Source organism: Aotus nancymaae, unplaced genomic scaffold (assembly GCF_030222135.1).
Source record: "Aotus nancymaae isolate 86718 unplaced genomic scaffold, 86718_ANA_hifiasm-v0.15.2.pri h1tg000010l, whole genome shotgun sequence".
NCBI lineage: Eukaryota > Metazoa > Chordata > Mammalia > Primates > Aotidae > Aotus > Aotus nancymaae.
Window position 1 is genome coordinate 38,260,138 of NW_026988421.1, and position 18,177 is coordinate 38,278,314.

General features: G+C 37.9%; 1 protein-coding gene across 7 annotated transcripts in view; it reads left to right on the forward strand.

The window, feature by feature from the left end:
* Positions 1 to 18,177, forward strand: part of CPEB3 (cytoplasmic polyadenylation element binding protein 3) — a 239,308-nt gene that overhangs the window by 87,043 nt on the left and 134,088 nt on the right. For all 7 annotated transcript variants that reach the window (XM_012454773.2, XM_012454772.3, XM_012454770.2 and 4 more), the window contains one exon: positions 12,726 to 12,782. In XM_012454773.2, the coding sequence (XP_012310196.2) occupies positions 12,726 to 12,782 (57 nt within the window). The remainder of the gene's footprint in view (positions 1 to 12,725; positions 12,783 to 18,177) is intronic.

An 18,177-nucleotide genomic window follows, 5' to 3' on the forward strand; every position in this document is an offset into this window, starting at 1 on the left:
AAAGTGCTGGGATTACAAGATGAGCCACTGTGCCCAGCTGGTAAGCTAGATTATAAGGCCTTCAGACATAGGAAAAAAAATTTTATTTATGCTTTGTTATATTTAGTCACTGTTACCACATCTTTCTTCAGTTAAAAAATTAGGTACATGGTAATTTAAAGCATCTTTCACTTAGAAGTAAGAATAGTGTTAAGAAAAAACCAACAATATTCACAGACTGTTTTGTGTTTTCAATATCTTTTAAGGGTCCATTTGTCTTCCTTCTTTACCGTAAGAAGGAAGCTATAAGCCTCTTCTAATTATCCTAAAATATCCAACTCCTGTTCTTTATGAATATCTTTATGTTTATCTTGGTCTGTATTCTTTTGTTCTTTCAATAAAAGATTATGAAAGGATCTTAGATTATAGTCTATAATTTTCCAGAGTTTTTAAATATTGGTTAAGCGGAACTATTGTGCCCTATTGAGTGTAGCACTGGCAAAGTTTAAGGAGAGTACCTGACTGTGAGGTAATGTAAATACCATATTCCATTTATGATGAGCTTTTTTATTGCATGTTCAACTACCTCTGCATAGTTTTCTTCATTGTACTTGTGAATATGAGGTTTCATCTATAGAAACAAGCTGCACACAGATGATATGTCCCAGTAAGTTGGAAGGCACTTAGTATGTATTTTTTTTATAGCTTCAACATGGTTGCAACTTCACAGTTCATCGTATCACCCACAGTGATTTTCTGTGAATGGACTACTTTCCAGTGGTCAGTGACATTGCTGTATCACTGTCCTTTGGTTAGGGTGTTTGAGCTTTTTGCTTCCCTTTTTCAGCTGGGAGACTTTTAGATCTATCTGATTTATGGTACCAAGTGTTTAATCACTGTTACCTCTACTAACAATTATGATACTTGCGTTTTTTGTTGTTTTTTTTCTGAGACAGAGTCTCGCTCTGTTGGCCAGGCTGGAGTGCAGTGGCACAATCTTGTCTCACTGAAACCTCTGCCTCCTGGGTGCAAATGATTCTTGTGCCTCAGCCTCCCGAGCAGCTGGGATAACAGGCACCCGCCACCTTGCCCAGCTAGTTTTTGCATGTTTAATAGAGATGGGATTTCATCATGTGGGCCAGGCTGTTCTTAGACTCTTGACCTCAAGTGATTTGCTCACCGTGGCCTCCCAAAGTGCCAGAATTACAGGTGTGAGCCACCGTGCCCAGCTGATAATTGCATTTTAAGGAAAATATTTTAAATAATTTTTTACTTTAAAAAGTGGAGAAAATTATAAAAACAAAAAGATAACTAAAAGATGAAGATTGCAATGGTTTGTTCTTTGTCTGATTCCCATATAATAAACATTGTCCATGCTTCTGTCAGATCTTTGTAATTTATTGGTAGGCCTTGACTTTAGACTTTTAGGTTGTTTCCAGTTTTGCCTCCATTATAGGTAATGCTGCCGTGGATGAGTTCTTGCACATAGCTTTTCCTTAAGGTAAATTCATAGTGAGAGTCTTTGGGTCAAAATGTATAAACATTTAGGTGGATTGAGCTTTAAAAGAAGGATGGTAGGCTAGAGGAACTACCATGTGGCTTCTGTATGAGTCTGTCCAGAAGCACTTCCCTTTATACCATCTTGTTTTCCTTCATGCTTTCAATATCCTTTATTCGTACTTGAACATGGGGACACTGTTTTGAGGGCCTCAAAACTCAAGTACAGAGTAATGTTTTTATTTTGTTGTTGTCATTTGTTTATTTGTTTTGAGACAAAGTCTCACTTGTCGCCTAGGCTGGAGTGCAATGGCACAATCGCTGCTCACTGCAACCTCCACCTCTTGGATTCAGGTGATTCTTTTGCCTCAGCCTCCCGAGTAGCTGGAATTACAGGCACCTGCTACCAAGCCCAGCTAATTTTTGTATTTTTAGTAGATACGGGGTTTTACCATGTTGGCCAGACTACTGGTCTCAAATGCCTAATCTCAGGCAATCCACCTGCCTCAGCTTCCCAAAGTACTGGGATTACAGGCATGAGCACCGCACCCGGTCCCAGAGTAACTGGTTTTTGTTTTCCCTTTTGCTTCAGAAAAAAAATACATTTTTACTCATTAAGAAATCCAGGTGAGGTGCAGTGGCTCACGCCTGTAATCTCAGTACTTTGGGAGGCCGAGACAGGTGGGTCAGGCGTTCAAGATCAGCCTGACCAACATGGTGAAACACTGTCTCTACTAAAAATACAAAAACTAGTCGGGCGTGGTAGCACGTTCCTGTAATCCCTGCTACTCAGGAGACTGAGGCAGGAGAATCGCTTGAACCTGGGAGGCAGAGGTTCCAGTGAGCTGAGATCACACCACTGCACTCCATCCTGGGTGACAGAGTGAGACTCCATCTCAAGCAAAACAAAACAAAACAAAACAGAGAAATTCAAGTAGTACATGAAAGGACAAAAAGGAAAGTTAAAAAAAATCACCAGAGACTCTCTACCTAGAGGTAAAAAAGGTTATTATTTTTATTAACATCCTTCAAGATATTTTATATTCTCCATATAGCAGATGACATTTCAACTCAGCCTTTCTGACTTTGCAGTCAGTGAAACCTGAGTGTGAATTCTGTCTCTGCCTCTGGCTGTCTGTTAATCTGGATAAATTACCCTCTTCAAAGCCTCAATGTCTTTATTGTTAAAATAAATTACCTACTTCATAGAGTGAGTTTGAAGATCAAATAAAGTCCCTGGCACTAGAAACTGCTCAAAACAAAACAAAGAAACTCAAATAGTACGTAAAAGGACAAAAAGGAAAGTTTATAAAAAAAAATCACCAGAGATTGTCTACCTAGAGGTAACAGGTTATTATTTTTATTAACATCCTTCCAGATATTTTATATTCTTCATACAGGAGGTGAAATTTCAACTCAGCCTTTCTGACTGAGTTGCAGTCAGTGAAACCTGGGTGTGAGTTCTGGCTCTGTGAATTCAAAGCTGAATTCTGGCTCTGTGAATTTTTTGCTGGAAGTAGTCATGGTATCCTTACAATATTGACTTCTTTCCAACAATACTGCAGCTAAATGTTGAAATCTTTCAGATACAAGGTGTCAAAATTTTATATTTTTCATAAATAAGTAGTGATTATTTAAGGATAAATGTCTTATCATTTTCAAAACTACTTAAAGGAGAAAGGAAAATAATTTTTTGGTTATTTTGGCTTTCCAAAATTGTATATCTGAATGACATAAAAAATATAAAATAGGATATCCAATTTATGGAGAATAAAGTATTTCAAGATGTACTTAAAGAACATGGTAAAAATATGTTCACAATTATATTTTATCTTAGAAATGTATTTAGTAAAAAATCCCTTTACTCAACTGTCCCGATTCAAGGGAAAAAAAGGATTAGTGTGGGAGATGACAGAATAGGAGGTTTAGGAGATAATGAGACTTCTGTTTTAGTAAAGTAAATAAGGTTTAATAATTTTTCAGTCATGTATTCAGTTGACCAGCCTTGAAAATATTTTTTTTGTAGGAAAATTTGTAGGAAATTTTAAAAGGTTCCCTATGTCATCCCCCATGATAAAAATTATATAGAAGAAAAGCTGAATTGAACTTTCTTCACAGCACACTGAAAAATACCTTCTACAGCATTAATCAGATCACAAAATGAGTATTTAAATAAAAATTGGATTAATTTATTTTTTATTTTTATTTTCGAGAGATGGAGTCTTGCTCTGTCACCCAGGCTGGAGTGTAGTGGCGTGATCCCAGCTCACTGCAACCTCTGCCTCCCGGGTTCAAGCAATTCTCCTGCCTCAGTCTCCCGAGTAGCTAGGATTACAGGCATGCGCCACCATGCCCGGCTACTTTTTGTATGTTTTAGTAGAGACGGGGTTTCACCATGCTGGCCAGGCTGGTCTTGAACTTCTGACCTCATGATTCGCCTGCCTCGGCCTCCCAAAATGCTGGGATTATAGGCGTGAGCCACTGTGCCCGCCTGGACTAATTTATTTTTCTTTTTTTTCTTTATTCTTTTTTAATTTTTTCTTTTTGTTTTATTTTTTAATTTTTTAATTTTTTTCTTTTTTCTTTTTTTATTTTTTTGCTTTTTAAAGATACCAAACTACAGTGCTTGAGTATAACAGAATAACATAATCGTCTCCTGAGTGTGTGTGGTTTTTTTTTTACTATGTCTTATACTTTTCCTTTTGTTTGAGAGAGTGCCTCAAAGATGAGAAAGGGGACATTTGAAGAGGGTAATGCTCTAATGACAACTTCTCTTATTTTTATTTATTTATTATTTTGAGACAAGATCTTGCTCTGTCACCCAGGCTGGAGTGCAGTGGCATGATCTTGGCTCACTGCAACCTTGACCTCCCAGGCTCAAGCGATCCTTCTGCCTCAGCCCCACTCAGTAGTTGGGACTAGAGGCATGGCTACCATGCCTGGCTGATTTTTTCTGTTTGCTGTAGAAACGGGGTTTCGCCATGTTACCCAGGCTGGTCTTGAACTCCTGAGCTCAAGCAATTCTCCCACCTCAGCCTCCCAAAGTGCTGAGTTTATAGACATGAACCACTGGCTCTGGCCCTGTTCCTTATTTCTTTTCTAAGCACAGAAATCCATGGGTTGGCAGATAGAGTAGGAGGAAGCAATTGTTCTCTGTTCTCATTTTTAGTGGATTGAAGGAAAATCCAACTCTCTTCACAACTGTGAGATTAAGGGGATTAAAGGTGTTGAGAGAGGTGGGTGTGGTAAGAGATAAGGAAAAAGATTCATCCCTATTACCCTCCTTACAGCTGTTTCTTGACTTTCTACCTGTGATGAGGGTTCACCAAGCTCCTATGGAACTACTCTGAAAACTCATGGTCATTAGCTTTGATTAATCATATTCTCCCAACTCTAGAAGGATCATAAGGAAATAACAACTATAGTACATTGAGCAGAGAAGTAAGATCCTATACCCTAACTGGGGAAGCCCAGTATAGACAACATCTTGGCAAAAACAGGGAGGAGTTACTTTTTCTTCATACTATGCAGTTTCCCTCTTACAGCAGAAAACTAACCATTCATGGAACTGAGATTTGAAAAATGAAAAGAACAGGTGTCAGTTGAGAACTGATATTGAAAGATTTGCTCTTCAAAGGTATACTGAGAGTGTCTGGAACAGATAGGTTATCTGTCAGTAATAGTGCTTTAAAGCATTTAAATCGACAAACTTGGAAGAGAGAATACCATCCCTTTGGTGTTATAGAGGCATTTTTCTTTATTCGTCATAATTTAAATTTAGTATTATAGAGCCTTTCACAAAATTTATCCCCTCTTATGGAATTTTGAGGTCTTCTTATTTTAGAAAAATATGCCTTCATTACGTTTTGTTTGCTTGTTTGTTTCAGAAAAATATACTGTCTATTTACTTCTGTAGCTTGAATTATTGCTCAGTTCTGTTTTTCTGTTATCTCCCTTTAGCCTATATCAGTTTATCTTGTTTGAAAGTTAGCAGATTACACAAACTGTTATGGAGCAGGCTCTAAGTCAGCAAGAAGTGATGGTTCTTGTTTTGTACATTCTTGAGGGGCAGGAACAGTAAAGTAGAAATTAAGTGATTTGTGTAAGTACCTCCCATTAATTTGTGTAATCATCCTTTAAGCATAACATTTAAATCAATGAGTTTTTAGCAGCCAGGCTCGATGGCTTACACCTGTAATCCCAGCACTTTGAGGGGCTGAGGCAGGCAGATCACTTGAGGTCAGGAATTCAAGAGCAGCCTGGTCAACATGGTAAAACCTTGTGTCTATTAAAAATACAAAAATTAGCCAGGCGTGGTGGTGGGTGCCTGTAATCCCAGCTACTTGGGAGGCTGAGGCAGGAGAATTACTTGAACCTGGGAGGTGGAGGTTGCTTTGAGCCAAGCTTGTGCCGCTGCACTCCAGCCTGGGTGACAAAGCAAGACTCCATCTCAACAACAACAAAAAGTCACCTGAATTTTAAAAGACAAAGATGATGGTGATGATGATGATTATTATTTTGAGACAGGGTCTCGCCGTGTAACCCAGGCTGGAGTGCAGTGGCATGATCTCAGCTCACTGCATTCTTCACCTCCCAGCTGAAACTCTCCTCCACCTCAGCCTTGTGAGTAGCTGGGACTGTAGGTGCATGCCACCACACCCACCTAGTTTTTAAAAGTTTTTTGGAGAGAGGGTTTCGCCATGTTGCCCAGGCTGGGTCTCTAACTCCTAAGCTCAAGCCATCCGCCTGCCTTGGCCTCCCAAAGTGCCGGGATTACAGGCGTGAACCACTGCATGCCAGGCTGGGAATTGTGATTTAATTGTTCTGGAGTGCAGCCTTGGTTGAGGAAACAGAGACACAAAATATTTAACAACTTGCCAAAAATTATTCACTACTAGTATGTGGAGAAACTAGGATTTGACCTCACGTCTAAGCTCACAGCTTTTGCCTATTGGTTATTTGGAACATATTTAGAATATTATAATATCAATGTTTTATCGTTTCCTTAAAAGAGTTTTAAAAAACAGTTTACTGTATTTTTTGCATATCACAGTATTGCAATTTTAAGATACTTTTCTAAAAGAACGTCTCTCTAACTTTATAGAGAATGTTAGTGGAAATAAATCCCAGTAGAATATGCATTTTACCTGTAAGTCTTTCTGAAACATGGCACTAACATTCTGTTATATGAAGCTTTCTGAAGTACTTGCGTTTTTAGAGCAAAAGGAATGATTAGAGGAAGGTATGGCAGTTGTTCCCTATCTCATAACATATTGTAGAAGTAAAGAGATGACTTTCATAATTAATTATGAATTAATACAAATTTCACTTTATGTTTGGACTCTCAAAAGCATGAGTTTAGTTGGATTTTGAAACTTTGAATTGTGATAGATGTAGTTTTTTTTTATAGTGTTTTAAATGTGAATGTGAATTGAGATTATGAGACTGTGATTTTGACAGACTGAATAACTATATGTAACCCTATTCTCCAACCTCTCCCTTCATCCCCTCTCACCCCTATTTATCAGATACTGTGCAGTGGGGAAAGTGGGACACAGTCTCAGATTTCCACAGCATCATTTAACTCAGTAAAACCAAGTATGCCTTCCAGTTTTTGAAACCTTATATTTTACACTATACTTAAAACATAGCTAGCTGACAAGAACAATTTAAAAATAGCAGACCATGGACAGGTGACAAAATGTCACACTGGCAGCACCAGAGTGCATTATACAAAAATCACCAGATGTCACACACTTGATTCTATTTTCACAGCTGATTAAACAACAGTATTTGTTGGACAAAAGTAAGAGAAAAGAAATGGCCTCATCTGAATTTGGAATCAGTTTTTCTTTTGTTGTTATATATTTTCTTTTTCCTTCAGAATTCCTTAATAACTGTAAAACTTAAGATATACAATATATTACGTTTAAAAATTATGATATAATTTCAATTTTGGGAAAGAAATCTTTACACATACACATTACCTAAACTGGAAGAGTGTAAATCAGAATGTTAGCAATGCTTAATCTTTGGTGATCTTGTTTTCTCCTTTTTTTTTTTTTTTAAGACAAAGTTTCGCTCTTGTTGCCCAGGCTGGAGTGCAGTGGTGCGATCTCAGCTTACCGCAACCTCCACCTCCTGTGTTCAAGAGATTCTTCTGCCTCAATCTCCTGAGTAGCTGGGACTACAGGCATGCACCACCATGCCTGGTTAATTTTGTATTTTTAGTAGAGATAGGGTTTCTCTGTGTTGGTCAGGCTGGTCTCAAACTCCCAACCTCAGGTGGTCTGCCTCCCAAAGTGCTGGGATTACAGGTGTGAGCCACTATGCTTGGCCTGTTTTCTCCATTTTTCTGCATTGTTTAATTTTTCTCTATTGAAAATATATTGCATTTAATAATCTAAAAATTACTTTTGGAGGAGGCAAAGAAACTGACTTAAAGATGCTGTGAGTGATTTTACTTTAAAAATTGCATTATTAGTTGGGGGAAAAATTAGATTATATTTAGATAATTGATTCTGATGGATATGGCCTTCTTGATCCAGAGTTTCTTTTTTTTTTTTGAGATGGAGTCTTGCTCTGTTGCCAGGCTGGAGTGCAGTGGCGTGATCTCAGCTCACTGCAACCTCTGCCTCCTGGGTTCAAGCGATTCTCCTGCCTCAGCCTCTCGAGTAGCTGGGACTACAGGGTGCCACCATACCCGGCTAATTTTTTTGTATTTTAGTAGAGATAGGGTTTCACCGTGTTGGCCAGGCTGATCTCGAACTTCGGACCTCAGGTGATCTGTCTACCTCGGCCTCCCAAAATGCTGGGATTATAAGAAACTCTGTCTCAAAAAAAAAGTGCTGGGATTACAGGCATACCCTATCACTACTAAAAATACAAAATTAGCTGGGCACGGTGGCTCATGCCTGTAATCCCAGCACTTTGGGAGGCTGAGGCAAGTGGATTATGAGGTCAGGAGATTGAGACCATCCTGGCTAACATGGTGAAACCCTGTGTCTACTACAAAACAAAAAATTAGCCAGGTGTGGTGGCATGCACCTTCAATCCCAGCTACTCAGGAGGCTGAGGCAGAAGAATCGCTTGAACCCGGGAGGCAGAGGTTGCAGTGAGCTGAGATCACACCTTTGCACTCCAGCCTGGTGACAGAGCAAGACTCCGTCTCAAAACAAAGAAGAAAATGTTTTGTTGCTAACTTTCATCCAGAGACTTGTTGAAGTCAGAGGCCAAAGAATTAGGGAGAATAGGCCAGGCCTGGTGGCTCACACTTGTAATCCCAGTACTTTGGGAGGCTGAGGTGGGTGGATCACCTGAGATCAGGAGTTGGAGACCAGACTTGCCAACATGGTGAAACCCTGTCTCTACTAAAAATATGAAATTAGCTGGGCATGGTGACGCATGCCTGTAGTCCCAGATACCCGGGAGGCTGAGGCAGGAGAATCACTGAAACCCAGGTGGTGGAGGTTGCGGTGAGCCGAAATCGCGCCACTACACCCCAGCCTGGGCGACAGAGCAAGAATCCGTTAAAAAAAAAAAAAAAGAATTAGGGAGAATACCAGGAAAGGTAACAAGCATTCTGCTTTTCATCAATTAATGATACTTTCAATCTGCAAAACACTGCCTAAGGCTCTTGTTTTACTGCATCATAAGAAAGTTTAGGTTGGAAGTAATCAGTGTAAGATAGAGAAGAATAATTTGAAAACTGCCAAGCTTCCTTTAATTTCATCTTTCCAAGCTGAAAAGTTGTAGGAGCTCATGGAAAGGATCAAAAAGGATCCATGTAGGTGTGTTTAACTTCTGGAGGACAAAAGGGATACCCTTTATGTTTGGGAAGCTAAGTAGTTACAGGAACATGTAAAAACTTTATTTGATGTAGTGGTTGTAAACTGCATAATTCTTTACCGTAAATGGTTGTAGACACAGAAAAGAAGTCGAATAAGGATCAGCTAAATTTGAGTTTGCATGATTTCATTGATAACCCTTTATTATTATTCTAGGAATGTTTAGGGAATATTGCTAATTTTTTAGACACTACACCCTTCTCTAAATATCCCTTGGTTAAAGTTTGAAAAGATCCTCCATATATGCGATTTCCTTAAATTCTGATGGGCAGTGATTTTCAAACCTAGTGGGCTTTTGGATAGACTTTCCAGTGACTGGCTAGTTACTATTATATTTGAATACCCCGGAAAAGGATGAAAGCTGGTTTAGAGTAAATCACATCTAGTTTTCATGGTTATTAGTATTTGGTGATAATGAATCCAAATAAGGTCTTGATTATCCAAAAATGATGGCGAGAACATTGAGATAGCTAATTGAAATGAGAATATACATTCTCCCTACTGAATCAAAGCCTTGTTCTGGTGACAAATTTTCCTATTATAGGTTCTGATCAAGGTGGTGGTAGGAGATAGCACTCGTTGCAGACTATACTTTTCAGAGACTCTAAAATGACTTAGGAACTGGAAAAACGTAAGACACATAGAGCGATTATATATAGATACATCAAATGTGTCTTTTTTTTCTTTTCTACCAAATGTATCTTTTACCAATGGGGTAGTTTTTGAAATTCCTGATAATTAGCTTCTAGTAAATATGAAAAGGTTTATGAAATCTATAAAAAATAAAATAGGCGATTCTCTTAGATGATTCTTTACTCATATGGCTTTCTAATAGAAAACATAATCTAGTCTAAGAAAAGAATTTTGCTTATATTATAAATGCTAGCAAAATAGTTTCCACAAAACTAGAGAGAGATGAAACATTTTTCTCCTAATAAGGAGGTTTGAAATAATAAAAACTAAAAATTGTTATTGAAAGCTCTATAATGCTTCATGATGAGGTTAGAACAATTTCATCAGAATCCATCAAATTCTGATGGATTGTCCCATTTATGGATGTATTTAAGGTTTTCCCATTCTTAAATACATACATACATACCAATACAAGTGACATTTCACTTGTGAGGGTTTTGTTTTTCCCTGCCTTTTTAAATTTTTTGTTTTGAGATGGAGTCTGCCTCCGAAAGTGCTGGGATTATAGGCATGAGCCACTGTGCCCAGCCCTTCTTGCCTCTTAATATGAAATGACCTTTTACAAATTATTGTAGCCTGGGGATCCTTAAGAAATCAGGCTAGTCCTGTCTAGGTGAAACTTCATTTATTTAAGAATTTATTTATTTAAGAATTTAAGCAATTTATTTATTTAAGAAAATTTATTTATTTAAGAAACTTCATTTATTTAAGAATTCTCCCTTTTTATTGAAGGCTAATGCTCTGTTTTGTCCACTGTGATGCTTTCCTTTTGGGCAAAAAGAACTTAATAATGCTATTTGTTTCCAGTTGCCCATAATGGAGTTTACTATCAAATGATGACTGACCCTTTTGCAATTATGTAATATAAAATGGTATATGTTGTAAAAATCAATTATTTTAACATTATCTCTAGCTTTTTCTGTAGTACAGCTTTCTCCCCGAAATACTGTTGACATTTATTTAAACAATGGTAGTGAAATAAGATTAACATTTTTCGAGAATTTCATGATAACTCCAATGAACATTAAAACCTTGCAGAGCCAAGTTTATAGATATTACCTTTACACACAAGCATTGTTTCAATAACTATTTTGTTGAAGGAGTTTGCTTAAGAAAGCTTTCTAAGTACATTTTTTTTCCATATAAGATTCTTTCTAATTTTTCTTTTGATATGTCTACCTCCTTGTCCCAAATAATTAATGAAAAAAAATACCAAATGTCTGCATCTTCCATTCTTGCCCCTAGGGGCCATTAGTTGAAGCATCTGATTCTGATATCTTATAGACCAGGGGTTGGCAAACTTTGTGAGGTGCTAATGAGTAACTATTTTAGGCTTTATGGGCCGCATGGTCTCTGTCACATATTATTCTTTGTTTTATTTTTGGTTTGGTTGTGTTTATAAGTCTTTCTTTTCTTTCTTTCTTTCTTTCTTTTTTTTTGAGACAGAGTTTCACTCTTGTTGCCCAGGCTGGAGTGCCTAGGCAACAACCTCCGCCTCCTAGGTTCAAGAGATTCTCCTGCCTCAGCCTCCTGAATAGCTGGGATTACAGGCATGCACTACCATGCCCAGCTAATTTTGTATTTTTAGTAGAGATGGGGTTTCTCTGTATTGGTCAGGCTGGTCTTGAACTCCTGACCTCATGTGATCTACCTGCCTCGGTCTCCCAAAGTGCTGGGATTACAGGTGTGAGCCACCGTGCCCAGCCCACAAGCTGTTCTAAATGTAAAAATAATACTTAGCTCAGAGGGATACCAAAACAGGAAGCCAGCCAGTGTCAGCAGAAGTTTGCAACTCCTTTTATAGGCTTAAGGATGAACATATGGAGATTAGCATTATATTCTAGGTCATATAACTAGTTAGTGGTGGAGACAGCCACCAGAAGTCTAGATTTTTAAGCCAATCATTTTTCCCTGTTCTATCTCTTATATACATTTTACCCTCTTCCTCTGGTTGCCATTCTGATTATTATATTGCATTTTTGAGCCAGTATGAAACCTCTTTTTATTCTCTCTAAGCTTCAAATTTATATGCTTTTTTTTTTTTTTTTTTGAGATGGAGTTTCGCTCTTGTTACCCAGGCTGGAGTGCAATGGTGCGATCTCAGCTCACTGCAACCTCCACCTCCTGGGTTCAAGCAATTCTCCTGCCTCAGCCTCCCAAGTAGCTGGGACTACAGGCGCACGCCACCATGCCCAGCTAGTTTTTGTATTTTAGTAGAGACGAGGGGTTCACCATGTTGACCAGGATGGTCTTGATCTCTTGACCTCGTGATCCACCCGCCACGGCCTCCCAAAGTGCTGGGATTATAGGCGTGAGCCACCACACCCAGCCTATATGCTTTTTCAAATCTATATTTTTTTTGCTGCTTGAATGGAAGGACAGTATAAATGTTTGTTTAAATAAAATGCTTAATCCAAGGAGTTGATATGTTTAAATTGGAATGCAATAGATGTGTTAAGTCTCAGACTATTATAACAGAAGCTTTTGTTTAGTTTTGTTTTATTTGTTGTTGAAACTTTGGCTTTGTTTTAAGACTTTTCATGTGTATGTTTTATGACTTAATTTTAAAAACTGTTGTAACTGCTTTGGCCTTTTATAGCGTTGTTATAGATTAATCTGTTCTAGGTTTTTGTAATGTTCATATTTTAAGATGTATTTGAAATCATTACATTAAGCATTCTTTGTGCTTAACATTATTTTATTTTTTAGGACGCATGGGGATAAATTTCCATCATCCAGGAACAGATAATATTATGGCACTTAACAGTAAGTCTTCATATGAAATATTCTATAAAATTAGCAGTCAAGTTTGCAGCATGTTGTTTCTACATTCTTGATTGTTTGTTACATTTTAACCTTCTGCTGAATGCAGTATAGACCATTATTCTGTATTAGTGGTTCTCAAAGCGTGGTCCCTGGACCAGCAGCATCAGCATTGATTGGGAGCGTATTAACACCTCAGACCCCATGACAGGGCTATTGAATCAGAAACTTAAGGATGTGGCCCAGAGGTCTGTATTTTAACAAGCCTGTGTGTGATTGTGATTCAGGCTAGTTTGAAAATTGCTGCTTCAAACCAGGGTTGGCAAACTATAGCTCTGCAAGCTAAATCTGTTTTTGTAATGAAGTTTTATTGGAATATAGCCACACCCATTCATTTATGGATTATCTATGACTACTTTTGTGCTACAAAGGCAGAGCCCACAAAGCCCAAACTATTTACCATCTGACCCTTTACAGAAAATGTTTGCCAACTCCTGCGCTATACCATTGGGTTGGAGGAATGAAGGGGGTAGGTGAAGGAAGAGAGGAAGTGGGGTAGAGAATGTACTGTGAATGAATAAATCAACTTATTTATACATAACTCAGAATTTTTTCATTGTGGTAGATAGCCAGGTATTTCAAGCTTGACATCCAGGGGTCTCCCATTAATGGAATTTTCATGGTATATATGTCAGCAGCTTCACAGGTTTGAAACAGTTTTGTTAGTATAATTGTTGGATCAGGTTCTAAAGCAGCAAAAACTTATTGACCAGAAGGTCATTATATTAATTAACACCAGAAGAAATATCTGGCTGGCATCAGCTCTCCTTCCTAGTGTTGACGGATCAGATAGCTTTGCTGAAGTACAGTCTCTAAATGGAAATTGTTCATTTTCAAAAGGACCTATATAAGCCATTGAATCTTTTAAGTTTAATTTAACTTTAAATTTAAGTTTTCTTCTCTAGTAAATGAGTGATATCAGATTGTCCCTTCTCATCCTCCCAGATATACAAGCTGACTCTCAATACACATGGCAAATATACTGGGTAAATCTAAAGTTGTGTACAATGTTATTTCTTTCCCTCTTGCTTGAGTAGGTATGTTGAATGTCATTGGAATCCTTTAAAACAGGTTTTATGTAATCTCGAAAATATATATTTCACATCTTGATTCTGACATGGAACCAGTGAGTACTGCTGAGAACCACTGGCAGTGCTTGATGATGCAGATCCTAAGCCTTTCCATGCATATTCTTTTCTAGATTGCTAGTATCCCTTCCTTTGAGTGGGAGGGAGGGCAGGGGTCTTAGGGACAATAAAATTTCCAAAATATCTACCTCTAATTTTTTAACTTCTAAATGAAAGGTCACCTTAAATTTAGATTATGCTTCTTTGGTTAGAGTCACAGAGGGAGCACACACACACAAAAATAGATTATGCTGCCTCTAGTTATTTTTCTAGTGGGATGAGAATTAATAAACATGCTTAACTTGCTGAACTTGAGCAGTAATTAATTGTGAAAAGGCTTCAGTTAGATTATAAAGGCTTCAGTTAGATTTAAAGTTGAATGCAAAAGAAAAGAACAGTATGGTAGTGTGTCTCCCAAAGGAATGAGTGTTTATCTCAAAAAAGACCTAATTGACATGATGTGAATCCTCTTCTGCAAGAGGGAGAGGATATAATATGCAATTTTCTGTGAAAAAAATGGAGCTAAAAGACATTTTTCTTTTTAAAAACTTTTTATTCTCTTTGGTTTTTCTTTAATTCTCTGCTTTAAAATCCAAGATTTCATTTATGCTCTTTCCATTTTGTCCATGTTGTGTAAATCCCACTTTTAGCTTCAATTTCTCCAATCCTTGAGAGAAGGGGACTCATTAGGTGATCTTAATGATTGTTCTCAGCATGAAGATACTGTTACTCTGTGATTTTTTTTTTAAGTGCCAAAAGGGTCATTTTGCTGATATCTATAACAAATGTTAATGAGTTACACATAGTTGCAACAGATATCAGAGTGCATCAGTCTTTGAATGTCTCTGTGGTTGCTGCCCAAGGTCAAAGAACCTTGTCTTCTCAAAATAAATCATACAAACAACCAGAGTTTGACATTTACATTACATACTGTCAGTTTTCTTTCAAAGTTGACTCCAGCTTGAGATGATCAGAACAAAAATGGGTACTTGTGGGACCTGCAGGCTTCGACAAATTTGGCTGGATAAATCTTTTTTCCCTTTTGTATAGTTGATCCTAGCCCATCTGGTAACTTACATATGTAGCATATGCCCAAACACAAACACACCTATGTATTATTTTTGTCTTCCTTTTTAAAATATATATTTATTTTTTATATTTTGTAGAGATAAAGTCTTGCTATGTTGCCCAGGCTGGTCTTGAACTCTTTGCCTCAAGTGATCCACCCACCTTGACTTCCCAAAGTGCTGGGATTAGAGGCGAGAACCACCACACTTGGTCTTTCTTTTTATGCCTACCATTTGTTGGCCTAACACTTTTTGTCCTGTGACTGGTCTATCTTTCTTCCTTTCTCTTAGTCTTCATGTAGGAGTAATTGAGATGGCTGGACACGGTGGCTCACGCCTGTAATCCCAGCACTTTGGGAGGCCTGGGCGGGCAGATTGCTTGAGGTCAGGAGTTGGAGACAAGCCTGGTGAACATGGTGAAACCCCATCTCTACTAAAAATAGAAAAATTAGCCGGTTGTGGTGGTGCATGCCTGTGATTACAGCTACTCAGGAGGCTGAGGCAGGAGAATTGCTTGAACCCAGGAGGCGGAGGTTGTAGTGAGCCGAGATTACGCCACTGCACTCCAGCCTGTGTGACAGAGTGAGACTCCATCTTAAAAAAAAAAAAAAGGAATAATTGAGAAAGTTGAGAAGAGGTAACAAATCACTGAAACATTGTTAATTCAGAATTTCTGATTATTGGAAGAGACTAGGTTACAGTTGAGCTGTATTTTCAGAAAAGAAGGGATTGGCTAAGAAAATTAAAGCAAATTGAGGCAGTTTAAATTTTTTTTTCAAAAAGAATTGTGAGTCAGTTTTAGTTCTTTCTTTCTTACCGTTTTTTGCTATGTGAAATTTGTGCTTCCTGGGTCTCTATGGAAAGCTTCCATTCACTATGTTTTCCAAAAATCTTCCATCCTTTTTTTACTTTTTTGATCTCACCAAAACCTTTCTCCTAAAGATATGGTCTCAGTTCTCCTGACTTTATGGGAAAGACAGATGTCATATCTTACTTCTCAGTACTACTTTCCAGCTTGAATTCCCATTTTTTGGTGCTCCTAGTACATGCCCTCCAGTTATACTTTCCTCTGAGAATCACTGCTCCTGATGTCATCTAGAAGACAGAAAATGTAACTTGGAAGAGAAAGATAGGTTACTACTATGGAAAACAAATAGGAGTTACCAGTAAACCCTCAGACATTTAGGGTGTGGAAAAATCAGCAAGGTTTGTTTAAAGCCAATGAGTCTACTGATTTTTCCTGTTCAAGACCATGAATTTATTAATAGTAAGAATTGGCAGGCCAGCCTTTGTGGAGGAACCTAAGAGGCACATTCCAAATTTCGGCCTTTCTCAAAATATTAGGTCCTCGAGTATTATAGAATATAGAAGGGGAGTTATGGGGAAGAAACTGTAATCCATCAGTAAGACCTGCCACTTTTCCAGTGTTTCCAAAATAGTTAGTTCTGAAGCAATATGCCCCTTCTACTTAATCAGGTAATATATTTTTTCCTAACTCTTTAATACTTCTGCTCATTATATTTTAATCTTCCTTACTTTTAAATGAAAAACACTTGGCATTTGCATAATATATTTTAATTTTCCCTACTGGAGAAGGAAAGCTGCTAAGAGTTCTTCTAGCTACATATGTAGTAGTAGTTCTACTGGCCATATTTTTCTAATACTAATAGTAGCTTGTGTTTTCTTTTTTACATTCTAGGTCAGGGGTGTTCAATCTTTTGGCTTCCCTGGGCCACATTGGAAGAAGATTGTCTTGGGCCACAAATAAAATACACTGACACTAATGATAGCTGATGAACTTTAAAAAAATCACACAAAAAAAATCTCCTAATATTTGAAGAAAGTTTACAAATTTGTGTTGGGCTGCATTCAAAGCCGTCCTGGGCTGCATGTAGCCTGCAGGATGCAGGTTCAACAAGTTTGTTCTAGGTGTAGAGTTGGTTTAGCATTTGTGGACTTGTGTAGGATTGATGCCTGACTTGGTGACTTCCTCTATTATGTTGATCCTTAGAAAAGGATATTGGTGCCTCCATGATTCATCACATTAACCAAATTTATGGCCAAATTAATGTTCAAAATCAGCATGCCTGGTCTTTACGCCATTTGACTTGTCAGTTCCTCTTTTTCCAAGTAGAAAATGGGCTTGGGAAAACAGATAAATATTGGAATGTTGCTTAATAGGTACAAAAGTAGAAACTTGGGAAAGTGTTTCTTAAAGAATGGTATCATTCAGTTCTAGGAAGTTATCTTCAAAGCAGACTGGAAGGTGTGTGAAAATTGATGCAGCAATGAATTAGCAAAGCCAAAAGCATTGTCTCGAGTTAGGTAGATCTGATTCCCTGTTTACAAGCTATGTGGCCTTGGGACCACATTCTTAACTCCTCTTTGCCTCTGATTTATTTACCTGTAAAATGGAGATAGCAATTAGTAAAGTGGTTTTATATATATATATAAGCTATATATATATATAGCTTAGCATAGTGTCTGATTTGTGGATAATGCTTATATGAGCTGCTATTGTGAATGCTTGCAACAGCCTTATTGTTACCTTTAAAGATCTTTCTTTCTGTGCATGTTAGTTTCTAAAATATAAGTTTATCTCACATAGGTTACATTTAGGTAGATACTTCCTGATAGAATTTAAGACAGCATACCTGTAAGTCATTTGGTTACATTTATTTATTTAGGAGACAAAGTTTCACTCTGTTGTCCAGGCTGGAGTGCAGTGGTATGATCTTGGTTCAGTGCAACCTCTGCCTCCCGGGCTCAAGCGATTCTCCTAAATCAGCCTCCTGAGTAGCTGAGACTACAGGCACATGCCACCATGCCTGGCTAATGTTTTGTATTTTTAGTAGAGATGGAGTTTTGCCATGTTGCCCAGGCTGGACTCAAACTCCTGAGCTCAGGCAGCTCACCTGCCTCAATCTCCCAAAGTGCTAGATAATAGGCATGAGCCACTACACCTGGCCACATTTAGATAGGTGTTTTCCTGATGGAATTTAAGATAGCATACCTGTAAGTCATCACATAAGCTAATGTAGCTGTATTGGCATGTGGTTTCATTTGTTTTTGTGCAAATCTTTTTCTCTGGATGAAATACTTTCTATCTATCTATTGACTTTGGAACATGCAAACATGCACCAT